General features: G+C 37.4%; 1 protein-coding gene across 2 annotated transcripts in view; it reads left to right on the top strand.

Annotated features, from left to right (window-relative positions):
* Positions 1 to 22,331, top strand: part of REV1 (REV1 DNA directed polymerase) — a 99,588-nt gene that overhangs the window by 20,158 nt on the left and 57,099 nt on the right. For both annotated transcript variants that reach the window (XM_084900326.1, XM_084900325.1), the window contains exons 2-3: positions 3,240 to 3,303; positions 4,677 to 4,803. In XM_084900326.1, coding sequence (XP_084756452.1) covers positions 3,250 to 3,303; positions 4,677 to 4,803 — 181 coding nt within the window. In that variant the 5' untranslated portion in view covers positions 3,240 to 3,249. The remainder of the gene's footprint in view (positions 1 to 3,239; positions 3,304 to 4,676; positions 4,804 to 22,331) is intronic.

The raw sequence follows: 22,331 nt of genomic DNA, 5'->3' as shown, positions 1-22,331 counted from the left end.
ACTTGTAGGGCTAGTATTTCCTTGATTGGTGCTCATTTCTTTTTAGATTGTGAAATTTAAAACTCATACAGAGTGCCTATTTTTCATTTGTCACAGTCGTGCCTATAGTATCATGCTTTACACACAGTAGTATGCTATTAGTAGTCTAGTGTGGGTTCTTCCATACATGGTCTCTAAGTTATTTCTTAGATGACATAATTAGTTGTGTTAGGAAATGTAATAAATAGCTATATGCTGAACTACTTAGCATTGACTGTCTGATAAGAGAAAGTTATACAATTGACGGTAGGTGTCCTCTCTGTCATCTTCTAAATCTTGGCCCAGTAATTCATTATTTGCTAGACCTTGTATGCCCTGAGGCAATTTTTTTAAAAACAATGTTTTTTTTGTAGCTTTCCTCTTTGTCAGCAGGAATTTTGGGCCGCATTGTTTAGTTTGCTATTTGTTATGAATTTTTCTCAAGTTGAATTTGAATGTATAAAATTAAATATGTTTTTTGTTTCCTTTTCCCTTTTTGGGGTCTTATTTGAAGCCAGGACCAATAGGTGTTTGCTGAACATGGGTCAAATTAGTGGAAATGATGAAATTACAATTTTAAGTCTTTTTTTTAATATATATTTTTAATGATATTTTTTTTATAGAGAGGAAGGGAGAGGGATAGGGAGTTAGACACATTGATGAGAGAGAATCATCAACCAGCTGCCTCCTATACACCCCTCACCGGGGATGTGCCCGCAACCAATGTACATGCCCTTGACCAGAATCGAACCTGGGACCTTTCAGTCCGCAGGCCGATGCTCTATCCACTGAGCCAAACTGATTTTGGCAACAATTTTAAGTCTTTTATTCTCATTCCTTTTACTTTTTGAAGCTTCAAATATTTGTCCGGGTAGCTTTATTACTCTGGAATGGGTAGAGTACCTTTAAAATCTGTTCGTTTTTGTTTCTTTATTACAGCTCTGTTTCGTACATTGTCTATCCTCATTAACCCATCAGTAAGGATTTTCATATTGGCCTTTCTAAGTGGATACACAGTACTTTTTAAATAAGAGGCTTTTAAATGACTGGGCAAATGAATTAAACTAAAAATTATTGTATTTTTAAAAATTTGCCTCATTTATCAGATTGTTGTATTTACTTTTTGTGGGTGTTCATCCTTAATCTAATAGCCAGAACTCCCAAACTCTCTTTACTTGTTAGAACAGATTCTGTTATATGATGTCAAGAACTATGTGTTAACCCATTTCCCAGGAATCCTTTAAGATAAGGGGGGAAATCTTGACCAAAGTAAGCCTCTTGAAAACAAGTATTCAGCAAAGCAAATACGGCAGCTCTGAGACTCATGATGAACCTTAGGTAGGTAGCCATGTCCCTGCCTTTATCAAACTTGAAAAAACAAAACTCTTCTCCCTCAGCACCTATAGCCCCCGTTCAGAGTTAATCACTTTGCACCTTGTTGCTCTATTGGACTAACTCTTTGAGCATATCTCCACACATCTTTTAGGCACCCTTCAAAGGTAGACAGTAAAAATTCATAATTAACATAAATGTCAGAAAGGAGAAACTGCATCCCCCAATATACCAAGAATAGAAATATTTGAAAGAAATTATATGCTGTTATGTTCTAAGATGTTACTCAATAACAAAATCTTAAAAACCATATCAAAGTTGATTTGACTTGTATAATGTATAAGGCTTCTCCAGCAACATAGGGTAACCATTTGATATTAACCTACATGTAGTTACTAGAAGAAAAAAATGCCTAAATGGAAATCATGTTAATTTTATGAAGGATAGTGCAGTCATGACTCAAGATGTAGCCATTTAGGGTTAGCCTTATGCTTTGATGTAGAAGTCATTTTATTATTTTTTAATATTTAAAAAAATGTTTTTATTGAATTTCAGAGAGAGAGGAAGGGAGGGAAAGAGGGAGAGATAAAAACATCAGTTGGCTGCCTCCTGCACGCCCTCTTCTGGGGATCCAGCCTGCAACCCAGGCATGTGCCCTGACTGGGAATTGAACCAGTGACCTCTTGGTGCATGGGTTGATGCTCAACCATTAAGCCACAACAGCCAGGCTTAGGAGTCATTTTATACCTTGCTAACCACTAAGCTATCATTTGGTCATTTTGGTCATTTAGTACAGATAGATGGTCAAGTGTTGCCTTATGGAAAATGCCAGATTTCCTTGTTTATCAGTGATAATCTTTCTGCATCAAATCCCTAGATCAGCACTTTTCAACCTTTTCATCTCATGGCACACATAAACTAATTTCCAAAATTCTATGGCATAGCAAACAATACATATTTTGCCAATGTAACAAAAAATAGGTATAACTGATTCATTCACACCAGACAGCTATTGCGTTGGCCGTTGTCGTTTTTTAATTTGACAATTTAAGGGAAAAGAGGTGTGTGCCCCTGACTGACTAGTCGGGTATTGCATGTTTTAAAAATGCTGTGGTCTGACTGGAGTGGCTCAGTGGTTGGCCTCATCTTGAAAGAAGTAATAACAAGTGTTGTCCTGGGCACTGGAAGGTTGCCAGTTTGATTCCTGGTCAGCGTATGTGTGGAAGGCAACCCATTGAGGTTTCTCTCTCATCAGTGCTTCTCTGCCTCTGTCCCCCTCCCTCCCTTTCTTCCTTTCTAAGCATGTCCTCTGGTGACGTTTTAAAAAATTTCTTTTGTGTGTGGCACACCAGTTGAAAACCACTACCTTAGTATTATAGATATATTGTTTTAGTTGATTTTTTTTTAAAGGGCTTTTTGTGTAATAGATGAATTACACTGTGAGTGCACTCTTAAGTGCCAGTCAGCAATAGCAAAGACACAGTTTAAGAGCCATATTTGTAGGTCATTTCATAAAGGAATGTGTTTGCTTAGATTCTCTTAACACTGATTAATCCTTAACAAGTAGTCACGACCATGTTAGTCACATTTGGTGATGTTTTAAGTAAGTAGGTGTTAGGATTGTTGCTCAGGAATGTCTAAAAGGTTTTCCAGTTTAAATGTAAAGTACTTGTAATTAAAACCTGACACACACCTGTAGGAGGGTGTTTTTAGGAACAAATGTCTCTTGTGAAACTTTAGTAAAAGTTTCTTCACTTGGTATTATTATATTTTCAACTTTTGTGAATTAAACATTTGTATTTTAATTTTTTATATTTTTAATACTGAAGTAAAATATATATTAGTATATTATGTTATAAAATTGATTTTATTTTTTCTCCCTAATATAGAAACTCCACCATGAGACGAGGTGGATGGAGGAGGCGAGCTGAAAATGATGGCTGGGGAAACTGGGTGTGTTTTAAAAGAATAAAAATTATATTGAACTGTTTAGGTATTTTTATAGCTTATAATGTGATTTAAGCCATTTTCTAAGTTATAAATCACTTTAGATACTAACTCTGAGTCTTCACAATGTGTAGAAAGCTCAACTTGAACCCCTAAACTTGCAATAATTTTATCCTGAGAAAATAAATATTATAGTGCACACAATTTATTGTGTGATAATTTTATTGCAGCTTTGCTAATAATACTGAGAAATAGGAAAACTTAGTGATCCAAGAATAGGGAATTGGTTAAATAAATTATCTCTATACAGTGGAACACTATGCAGCCATTATTTAGCTTTATATTTCTTAAACTGGCAGATGGCCTTTTGTTGTGTTATAAAGGAATATTACATATATGATTCTGTTTTTGTAAAGCTGCTATGCTCTGAGGCATAGATACAAATTTTGAAAATAAGATCCTAAAATGTTAACAATGAATGGGATCATAGCTAATTTAAAGTTTCTTCTTTATATTAACAAAAAAAATTGGCATTCAATATTTGAATAATCAAAAACAATGAAGTCATTTCCATTTTGAAAGAAATATGTACCACTTCTGCATACCAATTGCTTTCTTTTAAAGACCTAATTGATACTCTTAATTGATCTAGATAAGTCAATAAAAACTTAATTCCTTTATCAATTAAGTTTAATTATTTAAATATTTGGGGAAAATGTAGCTGAATTCAGCCATGCTTTTTAGATTTCTAAAGGTCTGTAGGGAAAATGATATGTTTTTATATTATTTTTGAGGTTCTTGTTATCTAATGAAAATTTGTACTACTGTTGTATATTGATTAAATCCAGAATTTAGCCACCAAATCCTTTATTGTATTCTTGTCTACATTTTTGGAGGACTATATGATTTTTTCAAGTTGCTTCATTTTACATGAAGTTATTTTACGCTTCCTATATACAGAATATAGTGGAAGCCCATTTAAAATATACATTTATTGACCACTTGTCAAATTTTAATTGCTTTAAATTTTGATGCAACTTTTGCTTGATTTTATAGACAAGAATAATGTTTTGTGGCATTTAATTTATTTCAGACATTTTATATATTCTTTTTGTTATTTCTGATATTCTAAAATAACTTATTATTAAAAATGTTAAAGAATTATTAAAAATTGAGTCAAAAGAGTCCAAGTCTCTTTTGACATGCCTGTTTTATTGCCTTGCCTCTGGTTCATGTTTAGCATTACACCTTTGTCATCATTATACTTTGGTCATTGGCACAGAATAAAGTCCTTTTAAATAGAAGTTTCTTTAAGAAAAGGGAGGAGGGGATAAAAATATAACTTTTGTGAATAGTGTTTACTTTTTCTTTAATTCTAGGGTGGATATATGGCTGCCAAGGTCCAGAAATTGGAGCAACAGTTTCGATCAGAGGCTGAAATGCAGAAGGATGGAATTTCATCTACAATTTTTAGTGGAGTTGCCATCTATGTTAATGGATATACAGGTTGAGTGCTTTTTACTTTTTGGGTACTCTTGCCATGCATTATTATTAGGATTGAGAGTGACTCTCTTTAAATTACCTATAATAATAAAGGGATAATATGCTAATTAGACCAGGTGTCCTTCCAGAGGAAGCCAGGGCCAGATGGAAGCCCGGGTCCTGGGTGCCTGTTGGGACCGGAGGGAGCCTCCATGTGGGAAGGAAGGCTTACTCTCGCACGAACTTTTGTGCATCAGGCCTCTAGTCTTAAATATAAAAATGATAAAAGTACAATTCTTTGGTTAAGTAACCCTTCACTCTTACTGCTATTCCATCTATACCTGCCATTGTCTCTTTTTTAAAAGTTAATATGTTTTGATTGATTTCAGAGAGAGAGGGAGAGAGAGAGAGAGAGAGAAACATCAGTGATGAGAGAGAATCATCTATCAGCTGCCTCTTGCACAACCCCCACTAGGATTGAGCCTACAACCTGAACATGTGCCCATTACCTCCTGGTTCATGGGTCGGCACTGAACAGTTGAACAATACCAGCTGGGCCTACCATTGTCTTTTATTTTATTTTTTATTAAAGCACTTAGAGTGTGATTGTGTGTGTGTGTGTGTGTGTGTGTGTGTGTGTGTGTGTGTGTTTAATATATCTTTATTGATTTCAGAGAGGAAGGGAGAGGAAGAGAGTGTTAGAAACATCAGTGATGAAAGGGAATCATTGATTGGCTGCCTCCTGCATGTGCCTTTGGCAGGAATCAAACCCCTGACGCTCTATCCACTGAGCCAAACCAGCTAGGGCTAAAGTACTTAGTTTTTAAAAAGTCAAATGAACCCGACTGGTGTGGCCTCAGTTAGGTTGTGTTTCGTCGGATGCACCAAGTGTTCTCCAGTTGGATTATTGGTCAGTGCACATGCCCACGCTCCATCCCCAGTAAGAGCATACAGGAGGCAGCTAATCATCAATGTTTCTATCTCTCCTTTCCCCTTTCTCTAAAGTCAATAAAAACATTTTTTAAAAAGTCAAATGAGGTTTAAAATTAAAAGCAGTAGTGATCTTGATTAAACAGCTGATTGGAAGTCAGTGTGTGGTACTTGTAAACTGTGAACTTCAATATAGGAAGATCTTGTAAGGCCACCTCACTGGTAAATCTCCTTGTTGGGGTTCTTCCGGCATTAAGAAGGGTTCAGTAATCGGGAGAAACGCTGTGCGTAGATTAAGTAAGAGTTCAGAGATGAAAGATAATTTTGAAAAGCATTGGGGATAAGAGGAGCCTAGCTGAAGGAGCTAAGTCCTCCTTGTCTCAGGACCCTTGCTTTTTATTAACACAAATTGTCCTAAGGCCTGGTGGATCTATACACTTCAAAGGTTAGGGTTTCCTATAGAAGCATTGTCAGATTAGCTGTTCAGGTGTTTGGCCTATAGGAGGCAATAATATGTAGATTAAGATGCCCTGAGCTGTCTGGCAGCAAATAATCATCCTATTCAGGTTTGGGGGAAATGCCTTTCAGCCATTCCATCAGGTGATATCACATGTGACTCAGCCCATGTAGAGTCCCCAATTTCCATCAACCTTTTGATGAAACTCTTGCAATTATGACATACTGGAACTGGCTCCTGGCATCTCCCACTGTAATTACCTATAGATTTTGGGGCTGATGGAGAAGGAGGCTGGTATATGTGTAAGATTTCCCAGACTCTTGCTTAGAGCAGCATATAAATCCAGCTGTCAGTATTTTGGTGGCAAGGGGGAAGCAATGTGCCATAACTCTTAGAAAGTAGAGTTTTATTTAATCTTCCTAATATTCTTTTCATTCCCTACATCACTTCTCCCCTCTGCTATGCCTGTTGTCATTGAGTCTGGTACCTGGAAGGGACAGGATAGTCTTCTTTGTGAGCCCAGGGGGATGTGGGGAGATGGGGAATTCTAATTACTCTGTTACACAGAATTTCAACTGTGAACTTCTTGTTTTACTACCTATCCACATGTCTACTTTTGTACCCCTATTTCATGCATTTCTCTTGTTTTCACTTTACTGTAAAATTCAGCAAATACACAGCCAGCTTAGATTTTAGCTTTCTCTCATCCGTAAAGTCAGTTACCACTTGTCTACTGGCTGTCAGATGTTTCTGCTAAAGTTTCTCTTCTTTTTAGGATTTCTTTCCTATTAAGATAATTTAAGTGTATTTTGACAAGAATGGCTGCAAATATTTGTGTCAACCTCTTATACTTTTTCCTCTGCACTTCTCAACTGGCTGATACCTGCTTATCTGTAAGTCTCTTTATACATAGCTTCCCTTTGATTGTCTGATTGTCTTCTTACTGGCATGCTGACTTCTCATGCTCCTATGTGGCACCTTGTATTTGTCTGCGCCTTAGCATTTTTAAGATCTTACTTCAAGAACAGGAGATACATTTTCATTGCTACTGTCTCCTTGGTAGCTCTACAGTGACTGGATGTAACCACGCAGGAAATATTTGTTGAATTTTACAGTTAAGTTTTAATTAACTAATACATTTGACCTGAGTGAATTTTATTAGGCATCATTGACAATAAATTCTTAAAATGAATTGCTGGTGAAGCTTTGGAAAAATTCACATGCAACTTTTTCTACTTAGGTATTCTGGAACATTGAAGCTCCTCTGGCCTTCCTGAAATGTATTATAAAAGATTCAAAATGTTAACAAGAAGAAATAAAATTGCTTGTTACAGTAGTCAGTTATGGAAGTCCCCAATTTGCAATGGCACCTTATTCACATAAGAGGAAGAAAAAGAGACTGTGAGAGAGAAAAAAATAATAACTATTGTACAATAGTAATCACTACCATGGTGGAAAGTTTGGATTCTAACCACTTTTGTCACTGATTTTTGTGTGACCATAAGACATTTTTTCTTTGAACCTATTTATTTTGGACCCATTATTATCATTATCCCTTTCTTTAGGGTAGAGATAATAATATTTATTTTTGCTCTTGTTATAGTTACATTATAATTCTACAAATGAAGTTCCATTTTGCAGAATTTCATAGGACATGCAGATTGTGGTGATGGAATTCTTTTAGAAAAATAATCTGTTTTAGTGAAAACTTTGCAGCTTTATAGATAAAACAGAATCAACACCCGTGTAATGAAGTAGCAAGTGAAGAATGGTGCTTTAGATGCAGGAAGACTAGTAGGGAATGCTGTTTTATTAATTCTTAATCATGCTCCCTGCAGACTTTAATATTCCAAGTTTTCTTGATTTTTTTAAGCTTCCAATTCTGCCATCTGAACTTCTCTTTGATAACTCTTATTTCTTCCAACCCAGTTAGCACTGAACTTGAGCTGAGAGATAAGATCATCTGCCTTTTGGATATTCTGCCTCTGTTAGGCCATTCTCTTCTTTTTGCCTCCTCTCCCCCCAAAAGGCATCTTCTTCTCCCTGTTAAGGTTAACTTCTTTGTCATCCATCCTTTTTTTTTTTTTTTTTTTTTAATTAAAAGTTATTGTGAACCCTGCCAGTGTGGCTCAGTGGGTGAGCATTGACCTATGAACCAGGAGGTCACAGTTCAGTTTCTGGTCAGGGCACATGCCCGGGTTGTGGGCTCGATCCCCAGTGTGGGGAGCGCAGGAGGCAGCCGATAAGTTATCCTCATCATTGATTGATGTTTCTATCTCTCCCTCTCCCTGCCTCTCTCTAAACTAAATAAACATATATCTTTTAAAAAAATCATCTTGAGATAACTATAGAATCACAGTTTTAAGAAATAATACAGAACTCATGAACCTTTTGCCCAGTTTCTCCCAATAGAAACATCTTATAAACCCATAGTATGATATCAACCAGAAAACTGACAATGATATAGTCAAAATATAGAACATTTTCACACCACAAGGATCCTTCATGCTGCCCTTTTATAGCCAAACCTACTTCCTTTTCTTTTGCCTTCCGTACCTCTTATCCCCTACTAATCTGGCAACTACTTATCTGGGCTCCTTTAAAAAAAATAAATAAATAAATTATATATATATATATATATATATATATATATATATATATATATATAATACACACACACACACACACACACACACACACACACACATATATATATTTTTACAATTCTTTATTGTTGAAACTCTTACATATTATAATAGTTTTTTCCCTATTTGACCCCCTCCAGCCCGCCCCCGCAAGCACCTCCTCCCCCATGCCCTAGGCCTTCAGCACTCTATTGTCTGTGTCCATGGGTTATGCATATATGCACATAACATCTTTGGTTGATTATCTCCCACCTTCCCCCACCTTCCCTTTGAGATTCCCCACTCTGTTCCATGCTTTTATATCTCTGGATCTACTGCATTTATCAGTTTATTTTGTTACTTAGATTCCATATATGAGTGCAACCATGTGATACTTATCTTTTCCTGACTGACTTCCTTCATTTAGCATGATACTCTGCAGGTCCCTTCATGCTGTCTCAAAGTGTAAGAGATCTTCCTTTTTACTTTTGCAAAGTATTCCATGGTATAAATGAACCACAGCTTTTTAATCCACTCATCTACTGATGGGCACTTGGGCTGTTTCCAGATTTTAGTTATTGTAAATTGTGCTGCTATGTACATTCTTTCTGATTGGTACTTTGGGTTTCATAGGATATCCTAAAAGTGGGATCACTGGGTCAAATGGCAGTTCCATATTTAATTTTTTGAGGAAACTCCATACTGTTTTCCATATTGGTTGCAACAGTCTGCATTCCCACCAGCAGTATACTAGGGTTCCCTTTTCTCCACATGCTCGCCAGCACTTGTCATTTGTTGATTTGTTGATGGTAGCCATTCTGACAGATGTGAGGTGAAAAACCTCATTGTCATTTTAATGTGCATCTCTCTGATGACCTGTGACTGAGCATTTTTTCATAATGTCTCTTGGCCTTCTGTATGTCCTCTTTGGAGAAGTGCCTATTTAGGTTCTTTGCTCATTTTTAAATTGGATTGTTGGTCTTAATTTTGTTAAGTTTATGAATTCCTTACATATTTGGACTTAACCCTTTATCAGATGTATTATTGCCAAATATGTTTGAGTTTATTCTTGTGTTTGGTGTAAGTTGATGGTCTAGTTTCATTTATTTGCATGTATCTGTCCAATTTTTCCAATACCATTTATTGACTAGACTCGCTTGACTCCATTGTATGCTCTTGCCTTCTTTGTCAAATATTAATTGAGCGTAATGGCTTGGGTTGATTTCTGGATTCTCTGTTCTGTTAAATTGATCTATATGCCTCTTCTTGTGCCAGTACAAGGCTGTTATGATTACGGTGGCTTTGTAGTATAACTTGAAATTTGATATTGTGATTCCTCCAACTTTGTTTTTCTTGGACTCCATTTCTATACGTTTTCATTTTAAGAATGTTATATACATATGTAATCTTTTGGGATTTCTTTTTATTTCTCACTGAGCATAATACTCTGGAGAGTTATCCAAGTCATTGTATTTCTTTTTTATGTTTTTCTTTTTTATTGCTGAACTGTCTTCTATCCTTTGGGTATTCTACAATTTGTTAATCGTTCACCTATTTAAGAACATCTGAGTTTTATCCTGGTTTGGGCTATTAATACTTGTGTACATAAGAGTGCAATTGCTGGGTCATGGTGGTTGCATGTTCACTTTTTAAAAGAAATTGACAAACTTTCTCAAGTGGCTGTACTATTTTATATTCCCACTAGAGGCCCGGTGCACAGGGTGGGAGGGAGTCCCCCTCAGCCCAGCCTGGACCCACTCCAATCCAGGACCCCTCGGGAGATGTCCAACTTCCATAGAAACCAGTAGTTGGACATCCCTCTCATAATCCAGGACCGCTGGCTCCTAATTGCTCGCCTGCCTGCCTGATTGCCCCTAAGTTGCCCCCCCTGCCAGCCTGATCACCACTAACTGCCTCTGCCTGCCAGCCTGATCGCAACAACCACCCCACCCCACCCCCCCGGCCACTGGCCTGGTTGCCCCCCTGCTGGCCTGGTCACCCCCAACTGTCCCCCTCTGCTAGCCTGGTTGCCTCTCACTGCCCCCCCTGCTGGACTGGTTGCCCTCAACTACCCCCTCTGCCAACCTGGTCTCCCCTCACTGTCCTGCTGGCCTGGTTGCCCCTTTGCCGTCCTGGTTGCCCCTCATTGTCCCCCACTGCTGGCCTAATCTCACCCCCAACTGCCTTCCCCTGCTGGCCTGATTTCAACCCTAACAGCCCTTCCCTGTGGCCTGATCTCGCCCTGAAAGGCCCTCCCCTGCAAGCCTGATTTTGTCCCTAACTGCCCTCCCCTTCCTGACCTTATTGCCCCTAATGGCCCTCTCCTGCTGGCCTGATCTCACCCCCATCGTCCCTTCTCTGCCAACCAATTTGATTCGGATTGGTTGGTTTCTATGCCAGTCAGCATCAAAAGCTCTGCCTCCTAGGCAGCCGTTGGCTCCTCACAGTTGACCCAGATTTTATTCTGATTGGTCGATTTCTGTGCCAGTCAGTGTCTCTGGGCCTATCAACGGGGCCTGATCAGAAAGGCGGGGATGATCAGCAGCCCCAGAGGAGACCTGGAGAGAAATGGAGGAACGGCTGCTGGCCAGACTGGGAGAGAAAGAGAGAGGCAATTCCTGATCAAAAGCTGCCACAGAGGCAATGGATCAGTCCCTGTTTCTCTTCAGGCCTCTTGCTGGCCCTGATTCGCAGCCCCTTCAGCAGTCAATTTTGGGACACCACATCTACAGTAGAAGCAGTCAGTGCTGGGTTGCCATGGCAACCCAGCACTGACTGCAGGACTGACTTCAGGTTAATCGAGCCTCAGTCATTACCAAACATTATGACCTAGGGTTTTTATGTATTAGGATTGCTACCCAGCTACTTTTTTGTTTCATTTCCATTTGCCTGAAAATTTTTTTTTCCCATCGCTTCACTTTCAATCCTTCGTTCTAAGGTGGGTCTCTTGAGAACACAGCATATATATGGGTCATGTTTTCTTATTCACTCAGTACCCTGTGTCTTTTGATTAGAGCATTTAATCTATTTATGTTTAAGTTTATTATTTTATTTTTTTAAATATATTTTATTGATTTTATACAGAGAGGAAGGGAGAGAGATAGAGAGAAACATCGATGAGAGAGAGTCATTGATCAGCTGCCTCTTGCACACCCCCTACTGGGGATATGCCCGCAACCAAGGTACATGCCCTTGACCGGCATTGAACCCGGGACCCTTCAGTCCCCAAGCCGACGCTCTATCCATTGAGCCAAACCGGTCCCGGCATGTTTAAGTTTATTATTGATAGGTACTTGTTGTTGCTATTTTATTTTTTATGCCTGTGTTTATTCACGTTCTGTTTGTTCTTTTTTACGGCAGTCCCTTTAGCATTTCTTGCTTTGCTGGTTTGGTTGTCAACTCCCTTGGTCTTTTTTTGTCTCCTAGTTTCACCTAGTTAGCCTTCCTGGATAGAGTATTCTTGGATTCAGTCCCTTGCTTTTCATCACTTTGTATACTCCATTCCATTCTTTTCTGGCCTGATGTGTTTCTGTTGAGAAATCAGTTCATAGTCTAATAGGAGTTCCCTTATAGGTAACTTTCTGTTTTTTGTTTTTGTTTGTTTTTTCAGTAAACTTTCTGTTTCTTTTGCAGCCTTTAAGGTTCCCTGTTTGTCTCTTACATTTGCCAATTTACTTGCGATGTGTCTTGTAGTGGTTCCTTTTGGGTTCATTTTACTTGGGACTCTGTGCTTCTTGGACTTGTGTGACTTTTTTCCCCATTCTGGGAAGTTTTCTGTCATTATTTTTCAAATGGGTTTCCTCTTTGCTCAGCTTCCTGTCCTTTGGCACCCCTGTTATATAGATGTTTCATTTCAAGTTGTCCCAAAGCTCCCTTAGACTCTCCTGCTTTTTAATATTTTTTTTTCTAGTTGTGGCTCTGCTCGGGTACTTTTTTTATACCTTGTCTTCTAACTCACTGATTCGGTCCTCAGCTTCTGATTCGGTCCTCAGCTTCTTCTAGTCTACTGTTGGAACCTTCCATTTGTGTTCCTTATTGCAGCTGTGTTATTCATCATATCCTAATTTTTTATGTTGGTGAAATTCTCATTCAGCTCCTTATAATTTTCATTGAGCTGCATATATTTGTCATCCAAATGTTTGAGCATCCTTGTAACTATTACTCTGAATTATTTCTTTAACAAATAACTTGCCTCCATTTTATTTAATTTCTTTTTTGGTGAGTCCTCCTTTTCTTTCCTTTGGGAACTTTTTCTTTGTCTCCCCATTTTTGTTATCCTATTGTATTTGTTTCTATGTCTCTAATCAAACTGTTATGCCACCCAGATTTTTGGGGGAGGGTGGTCCTATGTAGTAGGTTTTGTGGACCTAGTGGTGCTGTCTCTCAGATCTCCTTGACTGGGTGTTCAGGAAGGCCCTCTACTTGAGGTATTTAGGTTCTCCTGGTGTAGTTGGGTCTTGAATGTATTGTTCCATTCATAGATGGAGTCTCTTCTCAGGGTCTGTGACTATGTTGCTCACTCCCTGCCACATTGTGCCAGCTGTTACAGAGGTGCTGTCAAACAGCACAAAATAGAACCTGACAAGATACGATATAGAGGCAACAGAACACAAATGTATGGAAGATACCTATAACCCCATCAGAGAAAAGAGAATTAGGAAGGTGAAAAGATAGTAAGAATGGTAGAGAAGGAAAGGGAAGGGAAGAGGAAAGAAAGGAAAAAACAAATAAATAAAAGAGAAAGCACAGTAAAACAAACAAACAAACCAAAAAGCACAAACAGAAAACACCCAGAAAAAGAAAGGCTAGAGAATCTATAGATGCAGAACTTAAATAAAGAAAATAAGGTAAAAGAATTGGAGGAATAGGGGAAGGACCATAGTTTAGAATGATCTAGTGAGCTGTAATTACTCTCTTCTGTGGAGTGCGATCAGGACACTTGATGTGGGAAGAGGTATTCTGGTTATTTTCTACTTTTTTCAATATGTAAGTAGAAGACTAGAACAGTGATTTTGGCACTGCTGATGGTAATAAAAAGATGGTGGGCAGGCAAATGAATGATTCAGCTTGATTTGGAGAATGGGTAGGAGATTATATACATGGGCACCAGGCTTATATTCCAAGTAATAGGTATTTGCTTGAAAATTTAACCTTACATTGATGTTTTCTGAGCATATGAATGTGATGATTTTGGAAGAGTCTGTTTAATTAGTCTGTTTAATTTTTGGGAAATGAATGCCTTCTGGAATTACTTTCTATGGATATATACATATCTCCTATTTACAGTAGGTCTGGTCTTATAAATCAAGGATGTAGACATTTAATCTGTTAACATACAAAACATTCAGACCTGTAAAGAATTTTGTTAGTTTATTTGAGCCAAACTGTCGACATATGCCTGGAAGCAGAACTTCAATGAATTGAAATAATGCTCAGGACAATGGGGAGTTCATATCTTGTTTTTATAAATTTACCATCAAAAGGAAAATACGTAAGTGGGTTACATGAAATTCATTGGTGATATATTAAGGAGGTGGAAAAAGCAAAGCAGGGAAACCTATGGGATAGGATAAAAAGTGAAATGATGGACATATGCTTCTTTTATATAGATGATGCAATATATTTAACATCATTAACAATTGACAATTAACTTGATAACAATAACAATGAGGGAATGTCCTGGTGCCATTTTTGTGCCCTGAGGGGCCTGGGGTAAAAAGGAAGTTACAAGTTACCCAGCCATTTTACAGATTTGTTATCTTAGAGGCAAAAAGACAAATGGGCTCAGTAAAGATCTAAGTTGATCTTGGTCAGGGAAAATACTGGCCTAGGACATGACTACCCACCATAACCTGTTTGTAGTTAAATACTTAATTTTTAGACCATCTTTTGTGGTTAGTTTAGGTCTTTGAGTTTGCACATCCCCCATGCAGGCCTTCCCTGAATTTGTCAGGTTAGCATGTGGTTCCTTTCGTCCACAAATCTCCAACATGTGAGAGACTATATTAATTTATGCTTCCCATTGTAATGTTGTCAGTATCTGAGAGGTATTTGTACCTGTTAGGTACTCAAACATGTGCTCTCTAGGCCTTTAAAACTTTTCTTTAGTTTTCTGTTGTTGTTGCTGTGGCTTGTAGTTGAATGTGGTAAGTCTGAAGCAGTTAAGGAAGAAAGAAGTGGAAAGGAGGCATGCCTATTAGATAGAGGTAGAGTAGTGGATGGGAGTCAGAAGATAAAAGTTAGCTGTGACTATGGACAAGTCACCTAATTTTTCTGTTTCCTCATTAATAACTATGCTAAATTATCTTTTCTAATTTATAGGATTGTGATACTCAAATGAAATAACAGAGGATATTGCTTCTGTAGGGCCAAATGAGAGGAAAAAGCAGCCATTTTGCTTCTTTCTGCCATGTATGTATTGGGTCGGCAACTAAGTAATTGCGGATTTTTTAAAGAAAATCGACAATTTTTTCATGGAACTAAATAACTTTATTCTGTAATGTATTGCCCATTTTGATCAATGACCTTTTGCCATCTTTCAGGCAGCATCATAATCCCACATTCAAAAAACTTCTGGTTTTTATTAGCAAAAAACTGAATCAGGTACGATTTGACATCATCATCATTATTGAAATTTTTACCATTCAAGGAGTTTTGTAAAGATCGAAACAAAAAGTAATCAGATGGTGCAAGGTCAGGACTATATGGTGGATATGGCAAAACATCCCAACCAAGCTCCATTAATTTTTGCCGAGTGACCAAAGATGTGTGTGGCCTTGCATTGTCATGATGGAATACAACACCTTTTCGATTTGTCAATTCGGGCCGCTTTTCTTCAACTGCATTGTTTAATTTCGTTAGTTGTTCAATGTAGACATCAGAATTGATCGTTCGGTTGGGTGGTAAGAGTTCAAAGTAGACAATTCCTTTGTAATCCCACCAAACTGATAACAAAACCTTCTTTTGATGAATATCAGCTTTTGATGTTGTTTGAGTTGGTTCACCTGGCCTGCTCCACGATCTTTTCCGCTTGATATTGTTGTAAACAACCCATTTTTCATCGCCAGTTATCAGTCGTTTTAAAAATGGATCATTTTCATTACGTTTCTTTAGCAAATCGCAGCTGCTAATGCGTTGCGTTAACTGTGATTCTTTCAGTTCGTGAGGAACCCATGTATCGAGTTTTTGAACATAGCCAAGTTGTTTTAAGTGATTTTCAATGCATGTATGTGATACATGAAGCTTCTCTGCAATCTCACGTGTTGTACTGTGACAGTCTGAATTGATTATTGCTTTGATTAGGGCGTCATCAACTTCAACTGGACGACCAGAGCGTTTTTCATCTTTGAGTGAAAAATCACCAGAACGAAATTTGGCAAACCAATTTTGACACTGCCGTTCTTTTAAGGCTTCGTCACCATAAACAGCACATAACTTTTTATGAGCTTGCTATGCGTTTTCCCTTTGCGGAAATAAAAAAGCAAAATATGACGAAAATATTCCTTTTGATTTTCCATTTTTTAACGAACGCCAAACGAAAACTACAAAACAGATCAAAAAACTTTTTTTACTGATTAACAGCTGAATAGCCGACTATCAAATAACAAAATGTGTTTTACATTTGTACTACGTCTGCAAACCTAAAAATTCAACTGAAGCCATATATGTGTGAAACCCGCAATTACTTAGCTGCCGACCCAATAGCACAACCAACATTTACCGGTAATCAAGTTCTTTGGATATTCAGAATGAAATGGTGATAAAATAAATGTTTTCTCTATTATCTATTAAGGGATGCTTTGTACAGCTTTAAAAATTGTTGATAGAATTATTTTAACCAGATGAGCAAAACTCTATAAGCTGTGCCTGGAGAAGTGGTCTTCATGTGGCTCTCTGGTGAGATGCAGTCACCTTTGCTATGCTACGATTTCACTTGCAGAGCTTAAGGCCTAAAGTGCGGCTCTGTGTTTGATATGTGCCTTTTACTTTTCCTATGTTTAATTGTCTCTTTCTTACTGTAGTTTGTTTCAGGTAATCCTGAAATTTCATGGAATACAGAATAATCTCAAAGAATGTTCTATGGCCCTGGCTGGTTTTGCTCAGTGGGTAGAGCGTCAGCCTGCGGACTGAAGGGCCCCGGGTTTGATTCCGGTCAAGGGCACATGCCCAGGTTGTGAGTTGATCACCAGTGAGGGGGCGTGCAGGAAGCAGCCCATCAGTGATTCTCTCTCATCATTGATGTTTCTATCTCTCCCTCTCCCTTTCTCTCTGATATCAATTAAAAAAAAGAAGAAAAAAAATGTTCTATGAAATTCACAGTAGGAGTATTATGGAATATAATTTTAAACTGGATTGAGATACTTAGTATCTTTTAAATAATTGCAAATATTAATAGTTCTAATGTGTGTAAGTCAGGATTTCCTCAGTACTACAGTATGCTGAAATGCAAAATGGCAATAAGTATATATTACTAATTGAACTTTCATAATAAACTTTATAATTACTTTTATTTGCTTGGTATTTTGGGGGATTTATTGTAAGAGCTCATTTGAAATAAGGGTCCTACTATTTAAAAACATTGGAAATCCTTGGTTTAAACGTCTCTCCCCATGTTTCCTTCATTAGGGCAGAGCAGTTTCTTAACTTATTTCTTTCGGTGTTTTGTACATGACTGAACATTAGTAAATGTTTATTAGCCTGCATGACTTGGCTTGAGGTCTATAGAGGATTAATCCTGGTTTAATTTTACTGTGCTTCTCTAATGAAGTTGGTCAGGGTCTGGCATATATTTAATCATAAATGGAATCAAATACTTGAGGTACATAGTCTGACCTACATGAAATGGAGCAGAACTGTCCCCACTTTGTTTTGCTCTCCATACTTGTGCGTCGTTTGAGACAGCTGTTTTGAGGGAAAAGAGGAGGTAGAGCTAAATATAATAAACTAAAATTTAAAAAGGAAAAGACATTCATTTACTTTAGTCATTTGAGACTTCTTTTTCCTATCTTGCCATTGTAGCAGTTCCATATCCTATAATAGTCTAGTTGTTTTAAAATAAAATTTGAAACCTTAATGTTCAGTTAGATTTTTCTCATTTTTTGACCAAGATTACTTTGTCTTTTGTATAAATTAACAACCTTCCACATTCTATTGCTCAAGAAGTGTAACCACCTGTATTCTTAAGTTTTGCTTTGAAATATGCAGAATCGGGCTGAGAAGACAATCCAGCAGCACTCACCCCACCTCGCTTGCACTAGGGTAGACAGTGCTTCCTCAGTCAGTACTCTTGGTATTTTATTTCCTGAGTTTCCACTGGTTTTCCTTAGGAAACATATTGTATAGGTTTGCAAAGCTTTCTAAGATATTTGTCTTTTAAATTGTACAGTCCTGTTCAGCGAGAAACACAGTTTTAGGTGCAAAGTATTATTAATCAGTTGTTTTCTCTGGCTCTTGTGTTTCTATATAAAACTTTTTGTGTGTGTGTGTGTGTGTGTGTGTGTGTGTATTGATTTCAGAGAGGGAGAGAGAAAGAGACGGAAACATCAATGATGCCTCCTGCACGCTCCTCAGTGGGGATGGAGCCTGCAACCCAGGCGTGCAACCTTGACCAGAATCGAACCTGGGACCCTTTAGTCCACAAGCCCATGCTTTATCCACTGAGCCAAACCAGCTAGGGCTAGAAAACTTCTTAATGTCACCCAATTAATTATGGCAGAGCCAAACTAAAATTAAGACTTTTGATCTTCAGTTGACTGTGTTTTCCCTTATACCACATGTTTAACAAACATTATTTGCTTTACGTACTTTGCATTTCATGACTAAACTTCTTGGATTTTGTATCTGTTACGTGTGTGAGACATTGTAGTTTATTAGGTAATCAAAATATATAAGTTATGAATGTGTGTGTATTTTTTCCCCTCATTTCCTTTTTTTTTTTTTTTTTTTGCTTTAGTTTCTTTACTCATAAAATTGGGTGTGATGTGACTTGCTTTGCTTTCTCTCACAAACTTTTGAAATAGTCTGCAAATTTTGTGTACTGGAGATAATACTTTTAGTGCATAGAAATTGTACAACAGCTGTGTAAGGGATCTTAAATACCTAGTCTGGCCTCTCATTTTGTCAATTCAGAAACAGATTAACTGAGATGAGTCTCACTGCCCAAGACTTTTCATTGTTAACCTGCAACTGGAAACCAGACGTTGCATCCAGGGTTGCATCATGTTAAGGCTGATCGAGAATGAGTTTTTGGGGAATAGACCGGCACTTGAATTGTGGCTGTCCAACCAGCTGTGTGTAACTTTAGAAAGTTACCTTACTCTCTCCAGCTTTTGATTTGTTAATGTGCCTAAAATTGATGCCATTTTTATAAGAAACTTTATTAATGAACAACAATTTACATGTTTAAAAATTGAATAGAGCTTTAAGGAAAAATTTTGATTGCCACATGTCCCTATAATAACCCAACCTGTGCACAAATTTGTGCACTGGGCTCTAGTTATAATAATACTGTTGATAGCTGACATGTAGTTCTTATTATGTGCATGTCCCTTTTTTAGCAATTTATAATTTTTGGCTCTTTTAGATCCCACAACAGCTGTCTGTCACTATTTTCAATTTACATATGAGAAAGCCAAGGCCTAGGAAGTTAAATAACTTGCTTAAGGTCCATATGCCTAGCAAATGATAGCTAGGATTTTAATCCAGTCTCACTTTGGAGTCAGCTGTCTGGCCTAATTTTTATGAGACTGAGTAAATATTTTAGGCAGGAGTCTGTGATGCATTGTGGATCTCAGTTAATTCAATAGATACTTAGCACCTGCTTTGAGCCAGATACATGGAAGTAAGACAGACAAGGTTCCTGTCCTCAAGGAGCATATATATATGTTCTGGAGTGAAATCTGACAATAAATAAATGAGTAGATAAGGTAATTTTAGATTATCAGTACTATGAAGAAAAGTAACTTGTGTAGTAGATTGTGTAGGGGTCCCTTGTGTGTGTCATACAACTTTTTAAAAAATAGTTTGTTTTTTTTAATTTCAGAGAGGGAAAGAGTTAGAAACATTAGGATGAGAGAAAATCATTGATCAGCTGCCTTTTGCACATTGAGCCCACAACCTGGGCATGTGCCCTGACTGGGAATCGAACTCTGACTTTTTTGGTTCAGAGGTCAATGCCCAATCACTGAGCCACACTAGCTGGGCTGTCACACAACTTTTAGTGTCACATAGATTTCATACTATTGAATACTGTCTCACAAACTTTTTTCTCTAATTAGTACACATCTGCTGAATTAAACAAGGGTATTAAATACAAAATTAAATTTATTATGCAAATCTTTAGAGCTATTATATTCTTTTGAACTTATAATTTGGGAGTATGTGCTGTTGCTGAAGAAATAAAAGTCAAAAAGAAATACTATTTTAAAAATTTCAAAAAACATTCATAATGAGGGTGACCACCAGCTGCATATCGGGCTGTTTGGGCTGATGGAGTGTTCCTGACTGCCGTCCATTGTGCTCTGTTGATATTCCAGTTTTGTTTGCAAGTTGGAACATTGTTTGCAATGTGTCAGCATATGTGAGTTTAGGGCAGGGGTACGAAGGCATATACATTACTTGAAAGGAGTTCTGATGTCTTCATACTTTATTATAATAGCAGTTTTTATATTGTGTACTCCGATGTGCCTGACTTAATCATTATGGCCTTATTTGTTTATTTTTAAAGAAAGGGGAGAAAGCTTAAAGGAGTCTGGTACCTGTCCACAGTCACACAGTAAAGCATGTTAAAGCCAAGAGTAAGCCCAGTTCAGTGATAGCACATAGTTTATGGCTCTTACCTTTAATAGATGGGTTTCATGGTTCACTCACACTGAACAATATTTGAGAGTCTTCAAAACTGAACTTTAAGGAGCCCTCTTAACTTCATTTCATAAAAGGACAATGAAGAAAACAAGGACAGTAAACTCTCCAGGGTTTCCAGTTCCAAATTTCTGTAATAATTAGATTTCAAAGAGCAACTAGTAGTGTATGCAAAGGCAATGTGTTCCTGGCAGCACTCTGCTTTCTGTTGTAGTCACTATATACAGTTGGTTTAGGGAAATTTTAGATTAATTCGTAAGATGATTTTTTTACATTTCTGTGCTTTTTATTGGATTTGGTGTCTGTCCATATAGTTGTATTGTATCTATCTATTAATTTAGTATTTTTCGTTGGTATTTAATAAGGTGAGCCAAGTTCTTTAATCTTAGGGAAAGAAACTAAGTAAACTATAAATTCCTGACTGGCAAGTTACTTCATTTCCACAATTTTTCATTAAATCATTGTGATGCTCTAGCTTGGTTTTTGTGATCCCAACCCCTGTAAATTTTCGATTATGAATGTTGAACTAATTTTATTTAAACATTGTTTTCATTTATTTTTCTAGTGCAATGTCCAATTTGGTAGTCTCTAGCCACATGTTTTAAACACCTGAAATAGACTTAACTGTTTGGCTTGGTGTATAGAGTGTCAGTCTGCGAACTGAAGGGTCCCAGTTTTGATTCAGTCAAGGGCATGTACCTTGGTTGTAGGCACATCCCCGGTAGGAGATGTGCAGGAGGCAGCTGGTCAATGTTTCTCTCTCATCAGTGTTTTTAACCCTCTATCCCTCTCCCTTCTTCTCTGTAAAAATAAATAAAAATCAATAAAACATATTTTTCACAAAAAGCAACACTTGAAATGGGGTTAGTCTAAATTGACATGTGCTGTAAATAAAAAATGTACATGATTCTGGAGGCTCAGTATGAAAAAAAAAGAATAGGAAATATCTCAATTTTTTATATTGATTACATAATAAGGTGATAATGTTTTGGAACTAGTGGGTTAAATTAAGTATTATTAAAATGATTTCATGATTTTACTTCTGGTACTAAAAATCTTTTTTTTTTTTTTAGAAATCTTTTTTTTAATATTTTTTATTTATTTTTTATTTATTTTTCTACAGAGAGGAAGGGAGAGGGAAACATTGATCAGTTACTTCCTGCACACCTTCTACTGGGGATGTGCCTGCAACCAAGGTGCATGTGCTTGACCGGAATAGAATCTGGGACCTTTTAGTCCGCAGGCCGACACTATCCACTGAGCCAGATAGAGTGTCAGGGCAAGAAATCTTAATATATGTGACTTGCACTTATCAGGCAATGTCAGTGTGTATGGTCAGTAACATCAAATGACATCTACACAGTAGAATTTATAAACCTGGCATATCTGTATTTGCTTTTTTAGTTTTTAAATTTTTCTCATCTAAAACTCATCTAATTAGATAGTTATAATAAAAGTGTTCATCTAGCCCTGGCGGGTTTGGCTCAGTGGATAGAGCATTGGCCTGTGAACTGAAGGGTCCCGAGTTTGATTCCGGTCAAAGGCACATGCCTGGGTTATGGGCTTGTACCTGATTGGGGGCGTGCAGGAGGCAGCTGATGGTTGATTCTCTCTCATGTCTCCCTTTCTTCTCCCTTACTCTCTGAAATGAATTTAAATTTATTTATTTATTTATTTATTTA

This window comes from Pipistrellus hanaki (assembly GCF_964339955.1).
Source record: "Pipistrellus hanaki genome assembly, chromosome: 12".
In the NCBI taxonomy this organism is placed as follows: Eukaryota; Metazoa; Chordata; class Mammalia; order Chiroptera; family Vespertilionidae; genus Pipistrellus; species Pipistrellus hanaki.
Note: the sequence above shows the minus strand (reverse complement) of the source record. Positions and strands in the feature narration are given on the sequence as shown.